We start from the raw sequence: 25,546 nt of genomic DNA, 5'->3' as shown, positions 1-25,546 counted from the left end.
ATGCCGCTAGGAGTCGCTGTTTTCAAAATGGCGGAATCAGGCAAAGAGAAGGCGTTTTGTGTGATGACATTTGCTAAAACAATGTCAGTAATTACGGTCCAGCGAGAATTCTTCCATTCCTCCTGTGGCCCCCCAGGTCCCCCGACCTCACACCATGCGACTTTTCTCTCTGGGGGTATGTGAAAGACACTGTGTTCCGACCTCCATTACCACTGACCTTGGACGACTTAAAACAGCGCATATGTGCTGCATTCGATGCCATTATGTCGGATGTGCTGCAACGGATGTGGAATGAACTGGACTATCGCTTGGACGTCTGCCGTGTCACACGGGGCGCCCATATCCAACATCTCTGAAGGTGAGACAAAACTTTGATAGTTTATCTGTCGATACGTAGCTGTAGTTTGGTTACAATAAACATACATTCGTCTAAAATTAATTTTCTTATTGGCCTATTCATTTTGACTAACCCTGTACTAATATCATATGATACAATTATTTGTTAACTGGCCACCCTTTTGTGGTTCAGAGCAGATAACACATAATAATGATAATAATAATAATAATAATAATAATAATAATAATGATAATGATAATAATAATAATCTTCATCATCATCATCACCATCTATATAAATAAAAATGTAATGTTCGTTTGTGGGGTTAACATAACTCAAATACACTGGATGAATTGACACCAAATTTGGACACAATACACCTATCAGGCCAATGAGTGACCATCACTCATAAACACATAGAAAAACCCAGTAAAAAAGACTTAAAAAGCCAAAAAATGAAAAATATATTGCAAAGCATGTGCATAAACACATATATACGCATATACACAAATATATACACATACAAAACACATATACACAGACTGGGCCACAGCAACAGGTGGCAGGGCAGGGCTAGTAATGCTAATAATAATATAGTAATGCTGCCACTAATAATAATAATAATCATCATCATCTATATAAATAAAAATGTAATGTTTGTTTGTGGGATTAATGTAACTCAAAAACCACTGAACGAATTGGCACCGAATTTGGACACAAGACACCTCTCAGGCCAATGAGTGACCATCACTCATAAAAACATGGGAAAACACAGCAAAAAAGACTTAAAAAGCCAAAAAATAAAAAAATACATTGCAAAGCATGTGCATAACCACATATATACACATATACACAAATATATACACACACAAAACACATATACACAGACTGGGCCACAGCAACGCATGGCAGGGGAGGGCTAGTAATGCTAATAATGATATAGTAAAGTTGCCAATAATAATAATAATAATAATAATAATAACAACAACAACAACAATAACTCTCTCTCTCTCTCTCTATATATATATATATATAAAAACTATAAATAAAAATGTAATGTTTGTTTGTGGGAATAACAGAACTCAAAAACCACTGGACAAATTGACACCAAATTTGGACACAAGACACCTAATTACCCAATGTATGTCTTTCACTCAAAAAAATTGATTTTGTCATTTGGGAGTTGTAGTTGCTGGGATTTATAGTTCACCTACAATCAAAGAGTATTCTGAACCCCACCACTGATGGAATTGAACCAAACTTGCAACACAGTTCTCCCATGACCAAGAGAAAATACTGGAAGGGTTTGGTGGACAGTGTCCTTTGGTTTTGGAGTTGTAGTTCACCTACATCCAGAGATCACTGTGGACTCAAACAATGATGGATATGGACCAAACTCTACACGAAAACTCAATATGCCCAAATGTGAACACTGGTGGAGTTTGGGAAAAATAGAATCTTGACATTTGGGAGTTGTAGTTGCTGGGATTTATAGTTCAGCTACAATCACAGAGCATTCTGAACCCCACCAACGACAGAATTGGGCCAAACCTCCCACACAGAACCCCCATGACCACCAGATTGGGCCACAGCAACGCGTGGCAGGGGATGGCTAGTCTATATAAATAAAAATGTAATGTTTGTTTGTGGGGTTAATATAACTCAAAAACCACTTGACGAATTGACACTAAATTTGGATACAATACACTTGTCAGGCCAACGAGTGACCATTACTCATAAAAACACAGAAAAACAACAAAAGAGACTTTAAAAGCCAAAAAACAAAAAAAATACGTTACAATGAATGCACAAAACATTCGAACCCAGTACCTTTGAATACTTTAAGACTGTTCTTTTCTCTCTCTTTTTTTCCCAATTTGCAGGAGTCCAAGTCATTCGCGGTGGGTGTGTTCAAAGGCCAGATCAACACTGAGCAAGTTTTCCCTTATCCTTCAGGTAAAAAAGTCTTAGGATGGCGATTGGCGACTAATAATAATAATAATAGTGGTTCCTGGGTGCAGAAAACAAGCTACTGACACACCTTAGTTCAGACATGGGCCAACTTTGGCCCTCCAGGTGTTTTGGACTTCAACTCCCACCATTCCTAACAGCCTACCGGCTGTTAGGAATGGTGGGAGTTGAAGTCCAAAACACCTGGAGGGCCAAAGTTGGCCTATGCCTGATTTGGTTAATAGGATTGCTCTTATCCACCTTTACTGTCGTCGTTTCCAAAGTGGAAGGCCAGGTTTTGCAAGGCACTGGCCTGCATCCTAACCATCATCCCATTTTTCCCCTTCTAGCTCTTACTGAAGAACAAGCCCAGACGTTGAGAGAACTGGTGGGTCCGGTTACTCGGTTCTTCGAGGTACGGATACAATTATTTATTCATGAATCATAGAATCGTAGAATCAAAGAGTTGGAAGAGACCTCATGGGCCATCCAGTCCAACCCCATTCTGCCAAGAAGCAGGAATATTGCATTCAAATCACCCCTGACAAATGGCCATCCAGCCTCTGCTTAAAAGCTTCCAAAGAAGGAGCCTCCACCACACTCCGGGGCAGAGAGTTCCACTGCTGAATGGCTCTCACAGTCAGGAAGTTCTTCCTCATGTTCAGATGAAATCTCCTTTCTTGTAGTTTGAAGCCATTGTTCCGCGTCCTAGTCTCCAAGGAAGCAGAAAACAAGCTTGCTCCCTCCTCCCTGTGGCTTCCTCTCACATATTTATACATGGCCATCATTATATCTCCTCTCAGCCTTCTCTTCTTCAAGCTAAACATGCCCAGTTCCCTAAGCCGCTCCTCATAGGGCTTGTTCTCCAGACCCTTGATCATTTTAGTCGCCCTCCTCTGGACACATTCCAGCTTGTCAATATCTCTCTTGAATTGTGGTGCCCAGAATTGGACACAATATTCCAGATGTGGTCTAACCAAAGCGGAATAGAGGGGTAGCATTACTTCCCTAGATCTAGACACTAGGCTCCTCTTGATGCAGGCCAAAATCCCATTGGCTTTTTTTGGCGCCACATCACATTGTTGGCTCATGTTTAACTTGTTGTCCACGAGGACTCCAAGATCTTTTTCACACGTACTGCTCTCGAGCCAGGCATCGTCCCCCATTCTGTATCTTTGCATTTCATTTTTTCTGCCAAAGTGGAGTATCTTACATTTGTCACTGTTGAACTTCATTTTGTTAGTTTTGGCCCATCTCTCTAATCTGTCAAGATCCCTTTGAATCCTGCTCCTGTCCTCTGGAGTATTGGCTATCCCTCCCAATTTGGTGTCATCTGCAAACTTGATGATCCTGCCTTCTAACTCCCCCCACGGGTGGGAGCCCTGACAACTCGGCAGCGCGCTGTGAAGCATTTGCTCGGTTCTTTGCAGACAAAGTCGCTTTGATCCGCTCTGGGCTGGACGCCACTTTAGATGCAGTCTCCGTGGATGTGACACAAGCACCTGCTTGTCAGTTTTTGTTGGATTCTTTTCAGTTTGTAAAACCCGAGGATGTGGACAAGATACTTGGAGGAATGAGACCCACCACGTCCATCCTAGACCCCTGCCCATCCTGGCTTCTTAAGGAGGCCAGAGGGGGATTGGCTGAGTGGGTAACAGTGGTGGTGAATGCCTCCCTTCGGGAAGGCAAGATTCCAGCGAGCCTAAAACAGGCTGTTATAAAGCCGCTGTTGAAGAAACCATCACTTGACCCCACTAAATTGGACAACTTTCGGCCTGTTTCCAATCTCCCCTTTTTGGGCAAAGTCATGGAAAGCGTGGTGGCCTCACAACTCCAGGTATTCTTGAGAGACACGGATTATCTGGATCCGGCACAGTCTGGTTTCAGACCGGGACATGGTACCGAGACGGTCTTGGTCGCCTTAGTGGATGATCTGCGCCGGGAGCTAGACAGGGGGAGTGTGTCCCTGTTGGTGCTCCTGGACCTCTCAGCGGCCTTCGATACTGTCGACCACGGTATTCTTCTGGGGCGCCTTGCAGGGATGGGTCTTGGGGGCACTGCTCTGCAGTGGCTCCGGTCATTCCTGGAGGGTCGTACTCAGAAGGTGTTATTGGGGGACTCCTGTTCAACGCCGCAGCCGTTGACCTGTGGCGTTCCTCAGGGTTCCATCTTGTCCCCCTTGCTGTTTAACATCTACATGAAGCCGCTGGGTGAGATCATCCGGAGTTTCGGGGTGCGGTGTCACCTGTACGCAGATGACGTCCAACTCTGTCACTCCTTTCCACCTGCTACTAAGGAGGCCGTCGAAGTCCTGAACCGGTGCCTGGCCGCTGTAATGGTCTGGATGAGGGCGAACAAACTGAAATTAAATCCAGACAAGACAGAGGTACTCCTGGTCAGTCGCAAGGCCGAACAGGGTATAGGGTTACAGCCTGTGCTGGACGGGGTCGCACTCCCCTTGAAGGCGCAGGTTCGCAGCTTGGGTGTGACCCTGGACTCATCGCTGAGCCTGGAGCCTCAGGTTTCAGCGGTGACCAGGGGAGCATTTGCACAGCTTAGGCTTGTGCGCCAGCTGCGCCCGTATCTTGGGAAGTCTGACTTGGCCACGGTGGTACACGCTTTGGTCACATCCCGCCTCGACTACTGCAACGCTCTCTACGTGGGGCTGCCCTTGAAGACGGCCCGGAAGCTTCAGCTAGTCCAGCGCGCGGCAGCCATGTTGTTAACGGGAGCTGGACACAGAGAGCATACAACGCCTCTGCTGTCCCAGCTCCACTGGCTGCCGATCTGCTACCGGGCCCAATTTAAGGTGCTGGTGTTATCCTACAAAGCCCTAAACGGTTCCGGCCCAAAATACCTTGCAGACCGCATCTCGGCCTACGAGCCCACGAGGGCCTTGAGATCATCCGGGGAGGCCCTTCTCTCGGTCCCGCCTGCCTCACAGGCACGTCTGGCGGGGACGAGGGAGCGGGCCTTCTCGGTGGTGGCCCCTCGGCTGTGGAACACTCTCCCTGCTGAAGTTAGACAGGCGCCCTCCCTGATGGCCTTCCGTAGGAGCCTAAAAACATGGCTCTTCGAGCAGGCCTTCAATTGAATGTAGTTAAATTGACACTGGAATGAACTAGGACTACGATTTTTGGCTGTGACCCCAGGACTTGACGAAGCGGATTTTTAGTATAAGTATATGTTATGTTGTATCTGTCTGGTTTGTATCGTCTTGATTCACTGTACACTGTCTTCTTTGTTGCTGTTCACCGCCCCGAGTCGCCCCCGGGCTGAGAGGGGCGGTCAATAAATGCAAAAAATAAATAAATAATAAATAAATAATTCTAGCCCTTCATCTAAGTCATTAATAAAGATGTTGAACAGGACCGGGCCCAGGACGGAACCCTGCAACATTTGACATTTATATGCTGCCCTTCTCACCCTAAAGGGGACTCAGAGCAGCTTACAAGTAATATGTAAATACAATATATTATATTATTAATTACCATAGCACAATAGTAGTATTATATATTACTATATTGTACACTATACCATTACCTATATAAATAAAAATGTAATGTTCGTTTGTGGGATTAACAGAACTCAAAAACCACTGGATGAATTGACACCATATTTGGACACAAGACACCTAACAACCCAATGTATGTCCTTCACTCATAAAACACTGAAAAACACAGCAAAAGGGACTTAAAAAGCCCCCAAAAGCTAAATGACAATATAGAAAAAAGGAAATAAAGAGGGAGGGAAGGGGAGAAAAGAAAGAAAGAAAGGAAAGAGGGAGGGAGGGAAAGAAAGAAGGAAAGGGAGAAGGAAGGAAAGAGGTAGAGAAGGAAGAAAGGAGAAAAAGGGGGAGGAAAGTTAGAGAAGGAAGGAAGGAGAGAAGGAAAGAAAAAAAGGAAAGAAGGAAGGAAAGAGGTAACGAAGGAAGGGGGAAGAGAAGGAAAGACGGGAAGAAAGGAAGGAAAGAGGGAGTGAAGGAAGGAGGAAAAGAAGGAGAGAAAGAGAGAAGGTTGGCCACAGCAACGCGTGGTGGGTACCTCTAGTCTATATAAATAAAAATGTAATGCTCACTAGGTTCTTGTAGGTTTTTTCGGGCTATAGGGCCATGTTCTAGAGGCATTTCTCCTGACGTTTCGCCTGCATCTATGGCAAGCATCCTCAGAGGATGCTTGCCATAGATGCAGGCGAAACGTCAGGAGAAATGCCTCTAGAACATGGCCCTATAGCCCGAAAAAACCTACAAGAACCTAGTGATTCCAGCCATGAAAGCCTTCGACAATACAATGTAATGTTCCTTTGTGGGATTAACATAACTCAATAACCACTGGACGAATTGACACCAAATTTGGATGCAAGACACCTATCAGGCCTACAAGTGACCTTCACTCATAAAAACACTGAAAAACATAGCGGAAAAAACTTTAAAAGCCAAAATACAAAAAATACATTACAGGGAATGCACAAAACCACATATATACACAAACACACATATATACACATATACACAAATATATACACACACATATATGCATATATACACACACAAAACACGCATACACACTGGGCCACAGCAACGCGTGGCAGGGGACGGCTAGTAATATATTATTAGTAATATTGCATGTAATATAAAATATATAATTACAATATCGTATTATTATTATACCATTCTGGAAGTGAAGGGGAGGTTGGAATTTGAATCTTAGATGCAAGGAATTGGAAGAGACCCCCAAAGGTCATGCAGACCCACCCCATTCTGCCAGGCAGGAAGAAACAACTGAAGCCCTGGGTTGCTGTGTGTTTTCCGGGCTGTGTGGCTATGTTCCAGAAGCATTTCCTCCGGATGTTCCGCACACATCTATGGCAGGCATCCTCAGAGGTTGTGAGGTCTATTGGAGACTAATCAAGTGTCTCCCACCCTGGACAGATACATAAACCCCACGTGATTAGTCTCCAACAGACCTCACAACCTCTGAGGATGCCTGCCATAGATGTGGGAGAAACATCAGGAGAGAATGCTTCTGGAACATGGCCAGACAGCCCAGAAAACACACAACAACCCAGCGATTCCGGCCATGAAAGCCTTTGACAAGTGACCCTCTGTTCCATCTTTGCAGGAGGTAAACGATCCAGCCAAGAACGATGCCTTGGAAAAAGTGGAGGAGAAGACCATGGAAGGCCTGAAGGAACTCGGAGCGTTCGGTTTGCAGATCCCAGTTCAATTAGGCGGCTTGGGGCTCAGCAACACACAGGTGAGCATCCCAGGTAGGATGGGATACCTATAGCAGAGCAGAGAGCAACGTAGCCAGTGCTGTATAGGAGCTTAGGGTTGGAAACGGGAGAGAAAATGCACAAGAGTAGTGTTACAGATAATGCATCTCATATAAAAAGGTAGATAGAGAGAAGAAAGTGACCAAACTTCCATGGAAAGGTCCCTAATGCTGACTCTCATGTCTCTTGAGGCAGAGAGAGGCTTCATGGTGCTTCCTTCTCAAATAAAAGGGAAATAAAGCGTTAAAGGCTTTTGGCAAGAAGGAGGAAGTGGCCTCTCTTTGCAGACAGGAAGCAAAACACTTTGAATTTGCAGAAACATAAGATATAGAGGTGAAAACAGGACAGAATGCATGCCCACAGGGTTCCCTTTGCTCCCAATTGCTCTGTATACAAGGGTTGATACTATGAGGAGAGGCAGATTGTTGTTGTTGTTGTTGTTATTGAGGACCCCTGGCCTAAACATGAAGATGATGAGTATTTTTTCTTCTTCTTTTTGCCAAGGTACTGTTTGGGAATTCTTTTAGTATTATTACTTTCCTCCCTTTGTAGGATGGTGGGTTCTTGCTGTTATTTCTTAAAATCTCTTCTCTAAAGTTTCTTCTCGTAAAGTGTACAATGACATCCCGATCTACTTTGTTGTTCCTTGAAAAGTTAGTTGAAATTCTATGGGCTTTTTCTATGTTGTCTTGTACTTCTTCTAAAGGTCTTTGGGTTAGTTCTGCCGTTATCCTGCTTATAAGCTCTCTAATGTTTTCATTATGCTCCTCTTGAATATTCCTAAATCGTAACAGAAATTCATATTCCTTTTCTTCTAGTCTGTCTTGTCTGGCCTCTAACTTAGCACTTAATTTCTCCAGGCTATCTACTTTTTCTTGTATTGATAAGATAAGAGCTGTTTGGCAGTACAGTATCCGTCACTGGGGTCTTCTTCTCTGAAGAGTTTTAAGCAGATGGGGATGGCCATCTGTGGGGAGGACTTTGATTGTGTCTGCCTGCCTGACAGAAGGGGGTTGGATGGCACTTGGGGTCTATTCCAAGTCTAGGATTCTATAGTTATTATTATTATTATTATTATTATTATTATTATTATTTTGAAACACAACAAGATGAGTCCACAGCAAACAAGATCACTCTGCTGGCTGTTGTATTGGATCACACATAAGACACACTATTATTATTATTATTATTATTATTATTATTATTATTATTTGAAACACAGCAAGATGAGTCCACAGCAAACAAGATCACTCTGATGGCTGTTGTATTGGATCACACGTCCGACACACTATTATTATTATTATTATTATTATTATTATTATTATTAGAAACACAACAAGATGAGTCCACAGCAAACAAGACCACTCTGCTGGCTGCTGTATTGGATCACACATCGGACACACTATTATTATTATTATTATTATTATTATTATTATTATTATTATTTGAAACACAACAAGATGAGTCCACAGCAGACAAGATCACTCTGCTGGCTTTTGTATTGGATCACACATCAAACTTATTATTATTATTATTATTATTATTATTATTTGAAACACAACAAGATGAGTCCACAGCAGACAAGATCACTCTGCTGGCTTTTGTATTGGATCACACATCAAACTTATTATTATTATTATTATTATTTTGAAACACAACAAGATGAGTCCACAGCAGACAAGACCACTCTGCTGGCTGTTGTATTGGATCACACATCAGACACACTATTATTATTATTATTATTATTATTATTATTATTATTATTATATTAGAAACACAACAAGATGAGTCCACAGCAACAAGATCACTCTGCTGGCTGTTGTATTGGATCACACGTCGGACACTTCCCAAGTGCCTAGGACTGTGTGATGTATCGGCGAATAATACATGCAGATCCCAGTAAGTGGCCTTCTGCAGATGGTCATTTTGTCAGTGCCGATTGTGTTTTAGTGCAGGCCAAGGTCTTTAGGCACTGCACCCAGTGTGCCAATCACCACTGGGACCACCTTGACTGGCTTGTGCCAGAGTCTATTATTATTATTATTGTTGTTATTATTATTATTGAGCCCCCGGTAGCGCAGTGGGTTAAACCCCTGTGCCGGCAGGACTGAAGACCGACAAGTCGCAGGTTCGAATCCGGGGAGAGGCGGATGAGCTCCCTCTATCAGCTCCAGCTCCTCATGCGGGGACATGAGAGAAGCCTCCCATAAGGATGATAAAACATCAAATCATCCGGGCGGCCCCTGGGCAACATCCTTGCAGACGGCCAATTCTCTCACACCAGAAGCGACTTGCAGTTTCTCAGGTTGCTCCTGACACGACAAAAAAAATTATTGTTATTATTGTTATCTATATAAATAAAAATGTAATGTTCATTTGTGGGATTGACATAACTCAAAAACCACTGGGCAAATTGACACCAAATTTGGACACAATATACCTCTCAGGCTAACAAGTGACCATCACTCTGAAAAACACAGCAGAAGAGACTTAAAAAGCAAAAATAAAATAAATAATATATTACAATGCATGCACAAATCCACATATATACAAATATACACATATATACACACACATAACACATATACACATATTGGGCCACAGCAACGTGTGGCAGGGGATGGCTTGTTGTTGTTATTATTATTATTATTATTCCAAAAGGAGCAACAAATCATGTATTTTTTTTTGTGTATATGTATGTGTATATATATATATATGTATATGTATATGTATATGTTTTGTTATTACAATTTATATATATGTCCATATCTCTTCATTGGAATTTGGTTTGCTAGGAAAGTGGAATAAGTGTCACAGAACATCTAAAAACGAATTGATATTTTGTTGGGAAAGGTCTTGCTCAATGCTAGGGGATCCTGGTAGCTGTGTTCCACACTTGTTGGCACAAGATCTTGTAAAACTACAACTCCCAGGCGGTTGATGTTGTATGGCATTGTATGTCCCATGTGTCACGTCTCTCCCTCTCCTCTCTAGTATGCCCGGCTGGTGGAGATCGTGGGGATGCACGACCTCGGGGTGGGCATCACCCTCGGGGCCCACCAGTCCATCGGCTTCAAGGGCATCCTGCTCTACGGCAACCCGGCGCAGAAGGAGAAGTATCTCCCCAAACTGGCCACAGGTAGGGATGCATTTTTGCCCACAACTCCCATCATCTCCTGGTGTGGGCTGTCCGAGGGTCAACAGAAATTGCAAACATAGAATCGTAAGGTTGGAAGGGGCACCCAAGGGCCATCCAGTCCAACCCCTTTGTTTGGCCAGCTTATGGTCAAAGGAAATATAGTATAATGCCAAGTTTTAGACTTTGTTTGTGTTTTTAAATACATGTTAACTATACCCTCAACTCACTTCTGACATGATAAATATAGAATTATAGAATTGGAAGGGGCACCCAGTGGCCATCCAGTCCAACCCCCTTCTGCCAGACAGGAAGATACAATCAAAGCCCTCATGACAGATGGCCAACCAGGCTCTGCTTTGAAAACTTCCAAAGAAGGGGCACCCAAGGGCCATCCAGTCCAACCCCCTTCCTGCCAGGCAGGAAGACAGCATCTAATCCCTCCCAGCAGATGGCCATCCAGCCTCACAGGCATTGGCAGGTTCATGGAGAAATAGGGCTATAGGATCGAAGACTCCTAGAGTTGGAAGGGACCCCCCAAAGGCCATCCAGTCCAACCCCGTTCTGCTAGGCATGAAGACACAATGCAAGCCCTCCCTCTTGACGACCTTTGCTGAAAACTTCCATTATACAAATAGCTCTTCCAGATCTTCAGGTGGAATCTTTCTTCCCCTGCGGTTTGAATCCATGCTTCCATTGAGTCCTAGTCTCTGGTGCAGAAGGGAACAAACCTGATCTCCAGAGTCATGGAACACATCTATGCTATCGAATTAAATGCCGTTTGACATCGCTTTCATTGCCATGGCTCAAAGCTACAGAAAGATGGGAATTGTAGTTGACGAGCCACCAGCATTTGGAGGAAAAATAGGGCCAAAGGGCTTGCAAAACTACAACTCTCAGTATCCCATAACATGGAGACTGGACAGTCAAGATATTTACTTTTTATTTATTTACTTTATTTGTATACCGGTCTTCTCAGCCCTTAGGCGACTCAGAGCGGTTAACAACAAACAGCAGCAAAAATTCAATGCTAGCATCATACAAACCATTTAAAAACAATTAATACAATAATACACTAAGCAATTAACACCAATAAACATCAATAAACAACTCATTAGCGTCTCATAACTAAAATCTTAATCCAATCTCGTCATCCGTAATTCCGATTTCCTATAATTCATTATAATTCATATGCACTGCCTATTCAATTCTGCAGTGTAGAGCAGAGTTTCTTAATATTTTCCACTGACTTGAGGTTTTTTTTGCAGCTATATAAAATATAAAAAATATAATATATATATATTATATATTATATATATAAATAAATATAGATATAAATATAAATATATATAGATATAATACATCTATATAAATAAAAGTGTAATATTCATTCGTGGGATGAACATAACTCAAAAACCACTGGACGAATTGACACCAAATTTGGACACAAGACACCTCTCAGGCCAACGAGTGACCATCGCTCATAAAAACACTGAAAAATACAACAGAAGGGACTTAAAAAGCCAAAAATAAAACACACATTACAATGCATGTGCAAAACCATATATATACACACACAAGCACACATATATGCACATATATACACACAAACATATATACACATATAATAAATAAATAAATAAATAAATAAATAAATAAATAAAACTTTATTTATACCCCGCCACAATTTCCCCAAGGGGACTCGGGTCGCTTACATGAGGCCAAGCCCAACAATTGCAACAAAGCAAATATACAACATAAAATAATACATCAATAAAATATAATGAAAATAATTAAAAAGTACAAAATAGGCAACCAAAACAATATAAAATCACAATATAAACAAATAGATAAACACAAAGCACATTTACACAGACTGGGCCACAGCAATGTGTGGAATGGGACGGCTAGTAAATATAATATATATAGATATTAGATAGATAGATATAGATATTATATAGATAGATAGATAGATAGATAGATATTATATAATATGACTGCTCATTGGAGGGAAGAATAGTAGAGGCCAAGATGAAGTACTTTGGCCACATCATGAGAAGAAAGGAAAGCTTAGAGAAGACAATGGAAGAGGGGCCGACCAAGGGTAAGATGGATGGATGGCATCCTTGAAGTGACTGGATTGACCTGGAAGGAGCTGGGGGTGGTGATGGCCAACAGGGAGCTCTGGCGTGGGCTGCTCCATGAAGTCATGAAGAGTCGGAAACAACTGAACGAATGAACAACATTATATATATTTATATATAATTGATCTATCTATCTATCTTTCTATCTATCTATCTGGAGTGTGGTGGAGGCTCCTTCTTTGGAAGCTTTTAAACAGAGGCTGGATGGCCATCTGTCAGGGGTGATTTGAATGCAATATTCCTGCTTCTTGGCAGGGGTTGGACTGGATGGCCCATGAGGTCTCTTCCAACTCTTTGATTCTATGATTCTATGATTCTATATATAGATATAGATATCAAAATCAAACATTTGCTGATAACAAGCCAGCATTTGCAAAGCGTTTTTTTTTTTCCTTTTTATGAAGTACGGCTGAAGCATCTTCTGTAATCACTGCACAATGTATTTGTGTAATGCCATAAACAGCCACTAGGTGGCATTTGAATTTTTTTTACTATGGCCACTTTTTTCAGGACCCCAACATTGAACGAAGGTGACCCCATTTGGAGCCGTGACCCACAGCCTAACACTCAGTCCGCTAAGCTATACCTTCCCCGGAAAACTTTTACTATGGCCACTTTTTTCAGTACCTGAAGATTGAGCGATGGAGATCCCATTTGGGGCCGTGACCCACAGCCTAACATTCAGAACGCTAAGCCATGCTTACCCACTCATTTCTCCCCCTTCCTCCAGGGGAGACCATTGCCGCCTATTGCCTGACGGAGCCTTCCAGCGGTTCGGATGCGGCCTCCATCCGTTCGACAGCAGAGCTCAGCCCCTGCGGCAAGTACTACACCCTGAACGGAAGCAAGATCTGGATCAGGTGGGTTTGGGAAGCACATAAAGGGAGAGGTTTGGACTGCAACACATAGCACCCCCTTCCCAAATTGCATAGCATTCTATAGTATCAGTTGAATTACAGTTTCACCTTTAGGAATATCTCCGTCTAACCCTTGTATGAGTAAATTCCAGAGTGTTTGGAGTGTGTGTACAGATAGAAATCATATTACTAATTTAGTTGATATCTGGGATAGGTATTTTCTAGAGATAAACATTAGAAAGACTCATTGTTTGGTTTCGGATTTTATTAACGGTCCCATTACCAAATGTATAAGGATATGGGTGAACTACAACTCCCATCATGAATAGTCAATCTCCCCCAAACCCTCCCAGCACTGAAAGTTGGTCATGATGGGTATGTGTGCAAAGTTTGACCCAGAGCCATCATTGGTGGGGTTCACAGTATTCTCTGGAAGTGGGTGGACTACAATTTCCATCATGCAGGGCCAATTGCCCCCGCCCACCCCAACTTCACCAGTATGTAGAGTTGGTCATGATGTGTACTGTGTGTTATATTTGGCCCAGATCCATCATTTGTGGGCTCTGGTGGTCATGGGGGTTCTGTGTGGGAGGTTTGGCCCAATTCTATCATTGGTAGGGTTCAGAATGCTCTGTGATTGTAGGTGAACTATAAATCCCAGCAACTACAACTCCCAAATGCCATGGTCTGTTTCCCCCCAAACTCCATCTATGTTCATATTTGGGCATATGGAATATTCATGCCAAGTTTGGGCCAGATCCATCCTTGTTTGAGTCCACAGTTCTCTCTGGATGTAGGTGAACTACAACTCCCAAACTCAAGGTCAAAGCACCAAATGCTGCTAGTATTTTCTGTTGGCCATGGGAGGCCTGTGTGCCAAGTTTGGTTATATTCCATCGTTGGTGGAGTTCAGAATGCTCTTTGATTATAGGTGAACTATAAATTCCAGCAACTACAACTCCTGATTGACAAAATCAATTTTTTGAGTGAAGGACATACATTGGGTTGTTAGGTGTCTTGTGTCCAAATTTGGTGTCAATTCATCCAGTGGTTTTTGAGTTATGTTAATCCCACAAACGAACATTACATTTTTATTTATATAGATATACACACACACATATACGCACACACACAAATACACATATAATAAACACAATCCAACAAGGAGGACCTGGAAATGCCTTGGGTTGTTTCCAGATAAATAAATAGATAGATAGATAATCATAGCAGGCTTATATTTAGGAGTTTTGCACTTTTGGAGGGATCTTGCTCCCATAAACATTGCAAAAAGTATTTTTGTTTATGGCTAAGGAGCAAATCTGTCCAGAGGAAAGTTTCCCAAACATACTTGCACACCCTTTTTCCTCCCTTATCAGTTGGCTGCCTTCCTGCGCATAGCCTCGGCGCAAGTGATCCAGGTGGGCAGTCGCACTCTGCACATGTTCAGAAGCAAGCGGGTGTCTTCCCCACCCCCTAAAAAGAATATACCATGCGCCTACGTCCTCCCCTTCCTTTTCCCTCTCTCTCTATCTCCCTCCTTGTTGTATAACTGTACTAAATTTGTCAGCACGGCGCATCTGATGTCTGGTTGTAATGACTCAGGTGCCGGAGAAGAAGCGCTGGCACTCTTGAAATGCCAAGCGCAAGAAAGCGAGGGGAAAACGCCCCAGATGGGAACATACTATCGTTTACTTCCAAATATATTTTTAAAATAAGATTTCCATAATTGAAATCCTGTTGAAACTCTGCTGGAATGTTCATAGAATCATAGAATCAAAGAATCAAAGAGTTGGAAGAGACCTCGTGGGCCATCCAGTCCAACCCCATTCTGCCAAGAAGCAGGAATATTGCATTCAAATCACCCCTGACAAATGGCCATCCAGCCTCTGCTTAAAAGCTTCCAAAGAAGGAGCCTCCACCACACTCCGGGGCAGAGAGTTCCACTGCTGAACGGCTCTCACAGTCAGGAAGTTCTTCCTCATGTTCAGATGGAATCTCCTCTCTTGTAGTTTGAAGCCATTGTTCCATTGCGTCCTAGTCTCCAAGGAAGCAGAAAACAAGCTTGCTCCCTCCTCCCTGTGGCTTCCTCTCACATATTTATACATGGCTATCATATCTCCTCTCAGCCTTCGCTTCTTCAGGCTAAACATGCCCAGTTCCCTAAGCCGCTCCTCATAGGGCTTGTTCTCCAGACCCTTAATCATTTTAGTCGCCCTCCTCTGGACACATTCCAGCTTGTCAATATCTCTCTTGAATTGTGGTGCCCAGAATTGGACACAGTATTCCAGATGTGGTCTAACCAAAGCAGAATAGAGGGGTAGCAGGACTTCCCTAGATCTAGATACTAGGCTCCTCTTGATACAGGCCAAAATCCCATTGGCTTTTTTTGCCGCCACATCACATTCCTGGCTCATGTTCATCTTCCTGTCCACGAGGACTCCAAGATCTTTTTCACACGTACTGCTCTCGAGCCAGGCATTGTCCCCCATTCTGTATGTTTGCATTTCATTTTTTCTGCTTAGCTTAGCTTAGCAGGTTGCACGCTATGTTTGCTTGCATTAGGAAGTACACACAGGTGCAAATCCCATGGACTACAACTCCCAGCCATTCCTAACATTCCTACAATCCCACCATTCCTAACAGCCTACCGGCAGATTGGGCCCTCCAGGTGTTTTGGACTGCAATTCCCACCATTCCTAACAGCCTATGGGCAAACCTGGGCCCTTTCAGGTGTGTGGGACTGCAAATCCCACCATTCCTAACAGCCTGCTGGCAAACTTGGGCCCTCCGGGTGTTTTGGACTGCACATCCCACCATTCCTAATAGCCTGCTGGCAAACTTGGGCCCTTTCAGGTGTTTTAGACTGCAAATCCCACCATTCCTAATAGCCTACCTGCAAACTTGGGCCCTCCAGGTGTTTTGGACTGCAACTCCCACCATTCCTAACAGCCTGCTGGCAAACTTGGGCCCTCCGGGTGTTTTGGACTGCACATCCCACCATTCCTAACAGCCTGCTGGCAAACTTGGGCCCTCTGGGTGTTTTGGACTGCAACTCCCACCATTCCTAACAGCCTACTGGCATACTTGGGCCCTCCAGGTGTTTTGGACTGCAAATCCCACCATTCCTAACAGCCTGCTGGCAAACTTGGGCCCTCCGGGTGTTTTGGACTGCACATCCCACCATTCCTAATAGCCTGCTGGCAAACTTGGGCCCTCCGGGTGTTTTGGACTGCAACTCCCACCATTCCTAACAGCCCACCAGCAAACTTGGGCCCTCCAGGTGTTTTTGACTGCAACTCCCACAATTCCTAACAGCCGGTAGGCTGTTAGGAATTGTGGGAGTTGCAGTCCAAAACACCTGGAGGGCCCAAGTTTGCCCATGCCTGCTCTAAACAATATTGATGCTGCCCAGAATTGCCTTGGTCTTTTTAGCTGCTGCATCTCAGTCTTGACTCATGCCATCTCTTGCAGCAACGGCGGCATTGCTGACATCTTCACCGTTTTTGCGCGGACGCCGGTGAAGGACGAGACAACGGGCGAAGTGAAGGACAAGATCACCGCCTTCATCGTGGAGCGGTCCTTTGGAGGGGTCACGACGTGAGTAGCGTGGGAGGTTGTGGGGTTCAGAATGCTCTGTTATTGTAAGTGAACTATAAATCCCAATAACTACAACTCTTAAATGTCAAGGTCTATTTCTCCAAACTCCACCAGTGTTCACATTTGGGCGTATTGAGTATTCGTGCCAAGTTTGTTCCAGATCCATCATTGTTTGAGTCCACGGTGCTCTCTGAACGTAGGTGAACTACAACTCCCTAACTCAAAGCCAATGCCCACCAAACCCTTCTTGTGTTTTCTATTGGTCGTGGGAGTTCTGTGTGCTACGTTTGGTTCAATTCCATCGCTGGTGGAGTTCAGAATGCTCTTTGATGGTAGGTGAACTATAAATCCCAGCAACTACAACTCCCAAATGACAAAAATCATTTTTTTGAGTGATGCTCACTCCTTGGGTTAGTAGGTGTCTTGTGGCCAGATTTGGTGGCAATTAGTCCAGCGAATTTTGAGTTATGATGTAACTCAAAACGAATAGAGCATTTTTATATATGTAGATAGATAAGGTAAGTAGATAGGTATGTAGACAGGTAGATAGATAGGTAGACAGCTAGACAGATGGATAGATGGCTAGATAGATAGACAGACAGGTAGATAGGTGGATAGGTAGGTAGGTAGGTAGGAAGGAAGGAAGGAAGGAAGGAAGGAAGGAAGGAAGGTAGGTAGGTAGGTGGATGGGTGGGTGGGTGGGTGGGTGGGTGGGTGGGTAGACAGACAGGTGGGTAGATAGGTGGGTAGGTAGATAGATAGATGGGTGGGTGGGTAGACAGACAGACAGAAGACAGGCAGATAGATAGATAGATAGATAGATAGATAGATAGATAGATACAGATAGATAGATAGATAGGTAAGTGGGTAGGTAGATAGTTGGATGGGTAGGTAGATAGACAGACAGGTAGGTAGATAGATGGGTAGGTAGATAGGTAGGTGGGCAGGTAGATAGGTAGGTGGGTAGGTAGATAGACAGGTAGATAGACAGGTGGGTAGGTAGGTAGGTAGACAGGTGGGTGGGTAGGTAGGTAGATAGGTGAATAGATAGATAGATAGATAGATAGATAGATAGATAGATAGATAGATAGATAGAGAAAACTTGGGCCAAACAAAAACAGAACTGACACATCGTTCCAATAGATGGAATATCAATACTTATGATTGACTGGATCGCCTTCTGCAGGAAGAGATGGGTCTTCCATTGCATTTTAAATTCCAACACCTCGTTTAAGTGTTGGATCTCTTCTTTTGGCAGTTCATTCAACAGGCCATAATAATAATACAATAATAATAATAATAATAATACCATTATTATTACCAATAATATTGATTATACGCCACCCTGAATCGGCTGATATGGGCAGGATAGAAATGACGTAAACAAACAAACAAACAAACTTTAACTTAGGCATGGGCAAACTTCAGCCCTCCTCCAGGTGTTTTGGACTTCAACTCCCACCAAATAGCATGTCAACACTATTTGATGGCGAGCAGAGAAAGACCTTGTAAAACTACAACTTTCAAGACTTCATAGTATTGAGCTACGACAGTCAAAGTGGGGTCGGAATGCATTAAGTCTGCAGTGAAGATGCACCCTTAGTATCTTCCTGTGTGCTGAAATGAAGATTGTAAGTGTCATAGGCCCACATATGGTTCCAATGCCTGGGAAATAAGTGTGTGTGTGTGTGTGTGTATATATATATATATATATATATATATATATATATATATACACATACATAATTAATGTGCTTTCTCCCTTTTCTAGCGGACCCCCAGAGAAGAAGATGGGCATCAAGGCCTCCAACACGGCGGAGGTCCACTTTGACGGGGTCCGCATCCCAGCCGAGAACGTCTTGGGGGGTCCCGGTGCCGGGTTCAAGGTGGCCATGAACATCCTCAACAACGGGCGCTTCGGGATGGCTGCCGCCTTGGCCGGCACCATGCGCGGGGTCATCAGCAAAGCGGTGAGCGACCTCCTGCACCCTATGGGTAGTTTGCGTCTCTGTTGACACATCTACACTGTGGAGTTAATGCAGTTTGGTACCACTTTAATTGTCATGGCTCAAGTCTGTGGAATTCTGGAAACTGTGATTTGGAGAGGCACCAACACTTTGTCAAAGGGGGAATAAAACTGCATTAATTCCACACCGTGGATGCAATTTAATTGCTCTTCTTTCTCTTCACCTTCATCTCAATTCTTCCTCTCTTCGTCGTGATCCATCACCACCAGGTCTCATTGTCTCCCCTTTATTTCCCCTCCCTCGCCCGTCATCACAAAAGGCGGATTTTGCTGCAAACCGGACCCAGTTTGGGGATAAAATCCATAACTTCGGAACAATTCAGGAGAAGTTGGCGCGGATGGCCATGCTCCAGTACGTGACGGAGGTGAGCAAAGGCGCATGGCCTTTCCAAAGCCGTTTGATAACACTATGTAACACTATGGTTTTTGTCCCAGGGCTATAAATGTCATTTTGTTGAGATTAACTTCACAATTCAGCAGCAGATCAGTTGCACAACTTCAGCGCTTTCCAGTAGCTTCTTTCTGCACAGTATTTTCAGTCAACTGCTCCCACAGCCTGCAGTCACACTGGAACCTTTTACGGACACTTGAGCACATGCCCGGCCATTGTCAGTTTTACCATTGTCTTTCCCCTTAGTCTAGATGATATTACAGACTTACCACAGCATACAGTTATATCTTGTCTTAGCAGACAGGTTCTTTAATTACATATAGCCTTCGACGAACAACATCACAGCACAAGGAGAAATATACACTGTACACGACTTCCTTATATACAATTCATTTACACATAGCAATCACCGATTGGTTCCCAACTCATTGACTCAACTCAGACCCAGGATTGTATCATTCACAATCATAGAATCATAGAATCAAAGAGTTGGAAGAGACCTCATGGGCCATCCAGTCCAACCCCATTCTGCCAAGAAGCAGGAATATTGCATTCAAATCACCCCTGACAGATGGCCATCCAGCCTCTGCTTAAAAGCTTCCAAAGAAGGAGCCTCCACCACACTCTGGGGCAGAGAGTTCCACTGCTGAACGGCTCTCACAGTCAGGAAGTTCTTCCTTATGTTCAGATGGAATCTCCTTTCTTGTAGTTTGAAGCCATTGTTCCATTGCATCCTAGTCTCCAAGGAAGCGGAAAGGAAGCTTGCTCCCTCCTGCCTGTGGCTTCCTCTCACATATTTATACATGGCCCTCATCATGTCTCCTCTCAGCCTTCTCTTCTTCAGGCTAAACATGCCCAGCTCCTTAAGCCGCTCCTCATAGGGCTTGTTCTCCAGACCTTTTATCATTTTAGTCACCCTCTTTCTCTGGACACATTCCAGCTTGTCAATATCTCTCTTGAATTGTGGTGCCCAGAATTGGACACAATATTCCAGGTGTGGTCTAACCAAAGCAGAATAGAGGGGTAGCATGACTTCCCTAGATCTAGACACTATTCATTTACGCATAGCAATCTAGACACTATTCATTTATACATACAATTCATTTACACATAGCAATCACCGATTGGTTCCCAACTCATTGACTCAACTCAGACCCAGGATTACATCATTCACAATCACCTGGACTAGGCCAGAACACATTCCCCAAATGAAGTTCTCTATACAGTTAATGCATGACTCAGCATTTCCAATAGAAGCCTATTAGCAGTGCATGACTCAGCTGCATTACATTGCAATACATTGTAAAACCTGACACATTTCCTAATTGGTTCTATCATAAAAATATGGGAAAAGTTTATTAAACTACCAAAACTTTGCAAGAGAGACATCCTGCTCTATTTTGCTCTAGTTTTTCAATGAATCTCTCATCATCGAGTCTCAACCAGTTCAACCTATTTTGTGGCAGCCACAAAAATGAAGATTTTGGAGTAGAACTCCTTTCAAAGTAAGGACTTCACGATTAAACAGGAAATAACTTTTTCAGACTAGGAACAGATATTTTTTTCCAAATGTTATTACATAGTGTAATATGGGATGTTATTATCCCCTTTGGGATAATTATTATATTATATTATAATATTTATAAAAATTATACTATAATATAATTTATATTAATAAATTGCATTAGAATAAAATTTTATTATGGGATGTTATTATCCCCTTTGGGATAATTATTATATTATATTATATTGTGATATTATAATATTTATATAATTTATATTATAATAGTATTTATATTAATAAATTATATTAGAATAAATTTTTATTATGGGATGTTATTATCCCCTTTGGGATAATTATTATATTATATTATGATATTATGATATTTATATAGTTTATATTATAATATAATTTATATTAATAAATTGTATTAGAATAAATTTTTATTATGGGATGTTATTATCCCCTTTGGGATAATTATTATATTATATTATGATATTATAATATTTATATTATAATATAATCTAAATTAATAAATTGTATTAGAATAAAATTTTATTATGGGATGTTATTATCCCCTTTGGGATAATTATTATATTATATTATGATATTATAATATTTATATTATATTGTGATTTATATTAATAAATTATATTAGAATAAAATTTTATTATGGGATGTTATTATCCCCTTTGGGATAATTATTATATTATATTATGATATTATAATATTTATATTTATATTATAATATAATTTATATTATAGCGAAATGATTTCTGCTAGGAGACGTGTATGAGGGGAAGGAAGGAAGGAAGGAGAGAGAGAGGGAAAGAAAGAGAGGGAAAGAAAGGAAGGGAGAAGGGAGCTGGGGAAGATAGAAAAAGGAGGGAAGGAAAGAAGGAAGGAAGGGGAAAAAGAAAAGGTGTAAGGGGAAGGAAAGAAAGAAGGTAAGAGAAACGAAGGGAAGAAAGAAGAGACAAAGGAAGGGAGGAAAGAAAGAAAAGAAAAGAAGGAGAGGTGAAGGTGTGTCAGGGAAATAGAGGAAGGAAAGAAAGAGCCAAAAAGAAAATGCATACCCTGGCAACACCGGATATACAAGGGTTGAATGAAAAGTAATGCCTCCACCTTCGTAACTCCTCAACAGATGCCAGTACTGGTATGCGGCAGGTACTGGCTTGTTCAGTAGACTCTCCTCTACAGTTCCATTTTGGCAGGAAGCCTTAGCATTGAACAGTTGTGTTGTTAAAGTGTGAAGTATGGAACCCTGCACAGACGGTCGGTCAATGCGACTTAAGCAACGTCCAGTCATTGAATTCTTGACAGCAGAAACTGTAGAGGAGAATCTACTGAACAAGTCAGTACCTGCTGCATACCAGTACTGCCATCTGTTGAGGAGTTACGAAGGTGGAGGCATTACTTTTCATTCAAGCCTCGTATATACACTAGTACATTAAAAAACCCCAATTAAGCTGCAATATTAATTTACAAAAATTAAATAACAATATTATGGGTGATTACAGCCTTGAAACCAACCTGCAGGGATCTGAGAAGCGTGTGGTTTGGGCGCCGAGCTCCCAGGTTTCTAGCAACCAGAGCAAAATTAGCAAGATGCGTAGTAACGAAATTACTGCTGTCTCCTAGCAATACATGGTTCCGATGGGGATCCGTTGGCCTAAACAGCAGCGAGGAATTCATACTAATTAATAGTGGGAGAAAACCACAACTTCACCAGATTTGCAGAACATCCCCATTAAATGAATGCTGGCATCCATGTGGGGTCATGTTCACCTTGAGCAGAAAACTGTGCCAGATCTTGGAGCGCACCATGCGCTATTTGGGTTTCCGGGACCGGCATCCCACACGAAGGATGGATATAATGTTCATTTGTGGGATTAACAGAACTCAAAAACCACTGGGGGAATCGACACCAAATTTGGACACAAGACACCTAACAGCCAATGAATGTCCTTCACTAAAAAATTTTTATTTTGTCATTTGGGAGTTGTAGTTGTTGGGATTTATAGTTCACCTACAATCAAAGAGCATTCTGAACCCCACCAAGGATGGAATTGAACCAAACTTGGCACACAGTTCTCCCATGACCAATAGAAAATACTGGAAGGGTTTGGTGGGCAGTGCCCTTTGGTTTTGGAGTTGTAGTTCACCTACATCCAGAGAGCACTGTGGACTTAAACAATGATGGATCTGGACCAAACTCTACACGAATACTCAATATGCCCAAATGTGAACTCTGGTGGAGTTTGTGGAAAATAGAATCTTGACATTTGGGAGTTGTAGATGCTGGGATTTATAGTTCATCTGCAATCAAAGAGCATTCTGAACCCCACCAACTATAGAATTGGGCCAAACCTCCCACACAGAACCCCCATGTGAGCCACAACAACGTGGCATGGGACGGCTAGTATATGTGTGTGCGTGTGTGTGTGTATAGATATAGATATAGTTTTGTGCATGCGTTGTAATAAATGTTCAGTAACAGATCAGCTCTGTCTTCTTTTCCCTCCGCAGTCCATGGCGTACATGATTAGCGCCAACATGGACCAGGGAGCGACGGACTTCCAAACCGAGGCAGCCATCAGCAAAATCTTTGGTTCGGTAAGTTACGCAAAAGAAGACCCGGGTTACGGAACACTTTGGCTTTTCTTCATTGCCCTTGTGTGCCTCCATTGCCCATTTACAGTGATCTTAACACAAACCTGTCATGGGGTTTGCTTGGCAAGATTTTTTCAGAAGGGGTTTGCCTTTGGAGGAGGGTGAAGGCAAACCCCGTTTCAATGTAGGAACACCCTTTCCTTTCCATTCTTTTCTTTCTCCCCCTTCTTTCCTCTTCAATATTGCCCACCTGCCTTCCATACCTACCTACTTACCTTTCTTCCTTCCTTCCTTCCTTCCTTCCTTCCTTTCTTTCTTTCTTTCTTTCTTTCTTTCTTTCTTTCTTTCTTTCTTTCTTTTTTTCCTTCTTTTTCTCTTTCCCTCCCCTTCTATTAATGACTTTCTTCTTCCTCTTGTCTCCTCCACCTCCTTTCTTTCCTTCCATCCTTCTAAGTCTCCCACCCTCCCTCCCTCCTTCCGTCTTTCCTTCCTTCCTTCCTTCCTTCCTTCCTTCCTTCCTTCCTTTTTCTCTTTCCCCCTTCTATTAATGTCTTTCTTCTTCCTCTTGTCTCCTCCACCTCCTTTCTTCCATCCTTCTAAGTCTCACCACCCTCCCTCCCTCCTTCCCCCCTCCCTCCCTCCCTCCCTCCCTCCCTCCTTCCTTCCTTCCTTCCTTCCTTCCTTCCTTCCTTTTCCCCCTTCTATTAATGTCTTTCTTCTTCCTCTTCTCTCCTCCACCTCCTTTCTTCCATTCTTCTAAGTCTCACCACCCTCCCTCCCTCCTTCCCCCCTCCCTCCCTCCCTCCCTCCCTCCCTCCCTCCCTCCCTCCTTCCTTCCTTCCTTCCTTCCTTCCTTCCTTCCTTCCTTCCTTCCTTTTCCCCCTTCTATTAATGTCTTTCTTCTTCCTCTTCTCTCCTCCACCTCCTTTCTTCCATTCTTCTAAGTCTCACCACCCTCCCTCCTTCCCCCCTCCCTCCCTCCCTCCCTCCCTCCCTCCCTCCCTCCCTCCCTCCTTCCTTCCTTCCTTCCTTCCTTCCTTCCTTCCTTCTTTCCTTCCTTTTCCCCCTTCTATTAATGTCTTTCTTCTTCCTCTTCTCTCCTCCACCTCCTTTCTTCCATTCTTCTAAGTCTCACCACCCTCCCTCCCTCCTTCCTTCCTTCCTTCCTTCCTTCCTTCCTTCCTTCCTTCCTTCCTTCCTTCCTTTTCCCCCTTCTATTAATGTCTTTCTTCTTCCTCTTCTCTCCTCCACCTCCTTTCTTCCATTCTTCTAAGTCTCACCACCCTCCCTCCCTCCTTCCCCCCTCCCTCCCTCCCTCCCTCCCTCCCTCCTTCCTTCCTTCCTTCCTTCCTTCCTTCCTTCCTTCCTTCCTTCCTTCCTTTTCCCCCTTCTATTAATGTCTTTCTTCTTCCTCTTCTCTCCTCCACCTCCTTTCTTCCATTCTTCTAAGTCTCACCACCCTCCCTCCCTCCTTCCCCCCTCCCTCCCTCCCTCCCTCCCTCCTTCCTTCCTTCCTTCCTTCCTTCTTTCCTTCCTTTTCCCCCTTCTATTAATGTCTTTCTTCTTCCTCTTCTCTCCTCCACCTCCTTTCTTCCATTCTTCTAAGTCTCACCACCCTCCCTCCCTCCCTCCCTCCCTCCCTCCTTCCTTCCTTCCTTCCTTCCTTCCTTCCTTCCTTCCTTCCTTTTCCCCCTTCTATTAATGTCTTTCTTCTTCCTCT

General features: G+C 43.1%; 1 protein-coding gene across 2 annotated transcripts in view; it reads left to right on the top strand.

Annotated features, from left to right (window-relative positions):
- Nucleotides 1-25,546, top strand: part of ACADVL (acyl-CoA dehydrogenase very long chain) — a 53,873-nt gene that overhangs the window by 13,320 nt on the left and 15,007 nt on the right. For both annotated transcript variants that reach the window (XM_060779885.2, XM_060779884.2), the window contains exons 4-12: nt 2,221-2,293; nt 2,638-2,702; nt 7,408-7,542; nt 10,556-10,700; nt 13,572-13,701; nt 17,170-17,295; nt 19,067-19,265; nt 19,582-19,686; nt 23,743-23,829. In XM_060779885.2, the coding sequence (XP_060635868.2) occupies nt 2,221-2,293; nt 2,638-2,702; nt 7,408-7,542; nt 10,556-10,700; nt 13,572-13,701; nt 17,170-17,295; nt 19,067-19,265; nt 19,582-19,686; nt 23,743-23,829 (1,065 nt within the window). The remainder of the gene's footprint in view (nt 1-2,220; nt 2,294-2,637; nt 2,703-7,407; nt 7,543-10,555; nt 10,701-13,571; nt 13,702-17,169; nt 17,296-19,066; nt 19,266-19,581; nt 19,687-23,742; nt 23,830-25,546) is intronic.

Source organism: Anolis sagrei, chromosome 6 (genome assembly GCF_037176765.1).
Source record: "Anolis sagrei isolate rAnoSag1 chromosome 6, rAnoSag1.mat, whole genome shotgun sequence".
Taxonomy (NCBI): domain Eukaryota; kingdom Metazoa; phylum Chordata; class Lepidosauria; order Squamata; family Dactyloidae; genus Anolis; species Anolis sagrei.
Note: the sequence above shows the minus strand (reverse complement) of the source record. Positions and strands in the feature narration are given on the sequence as shown.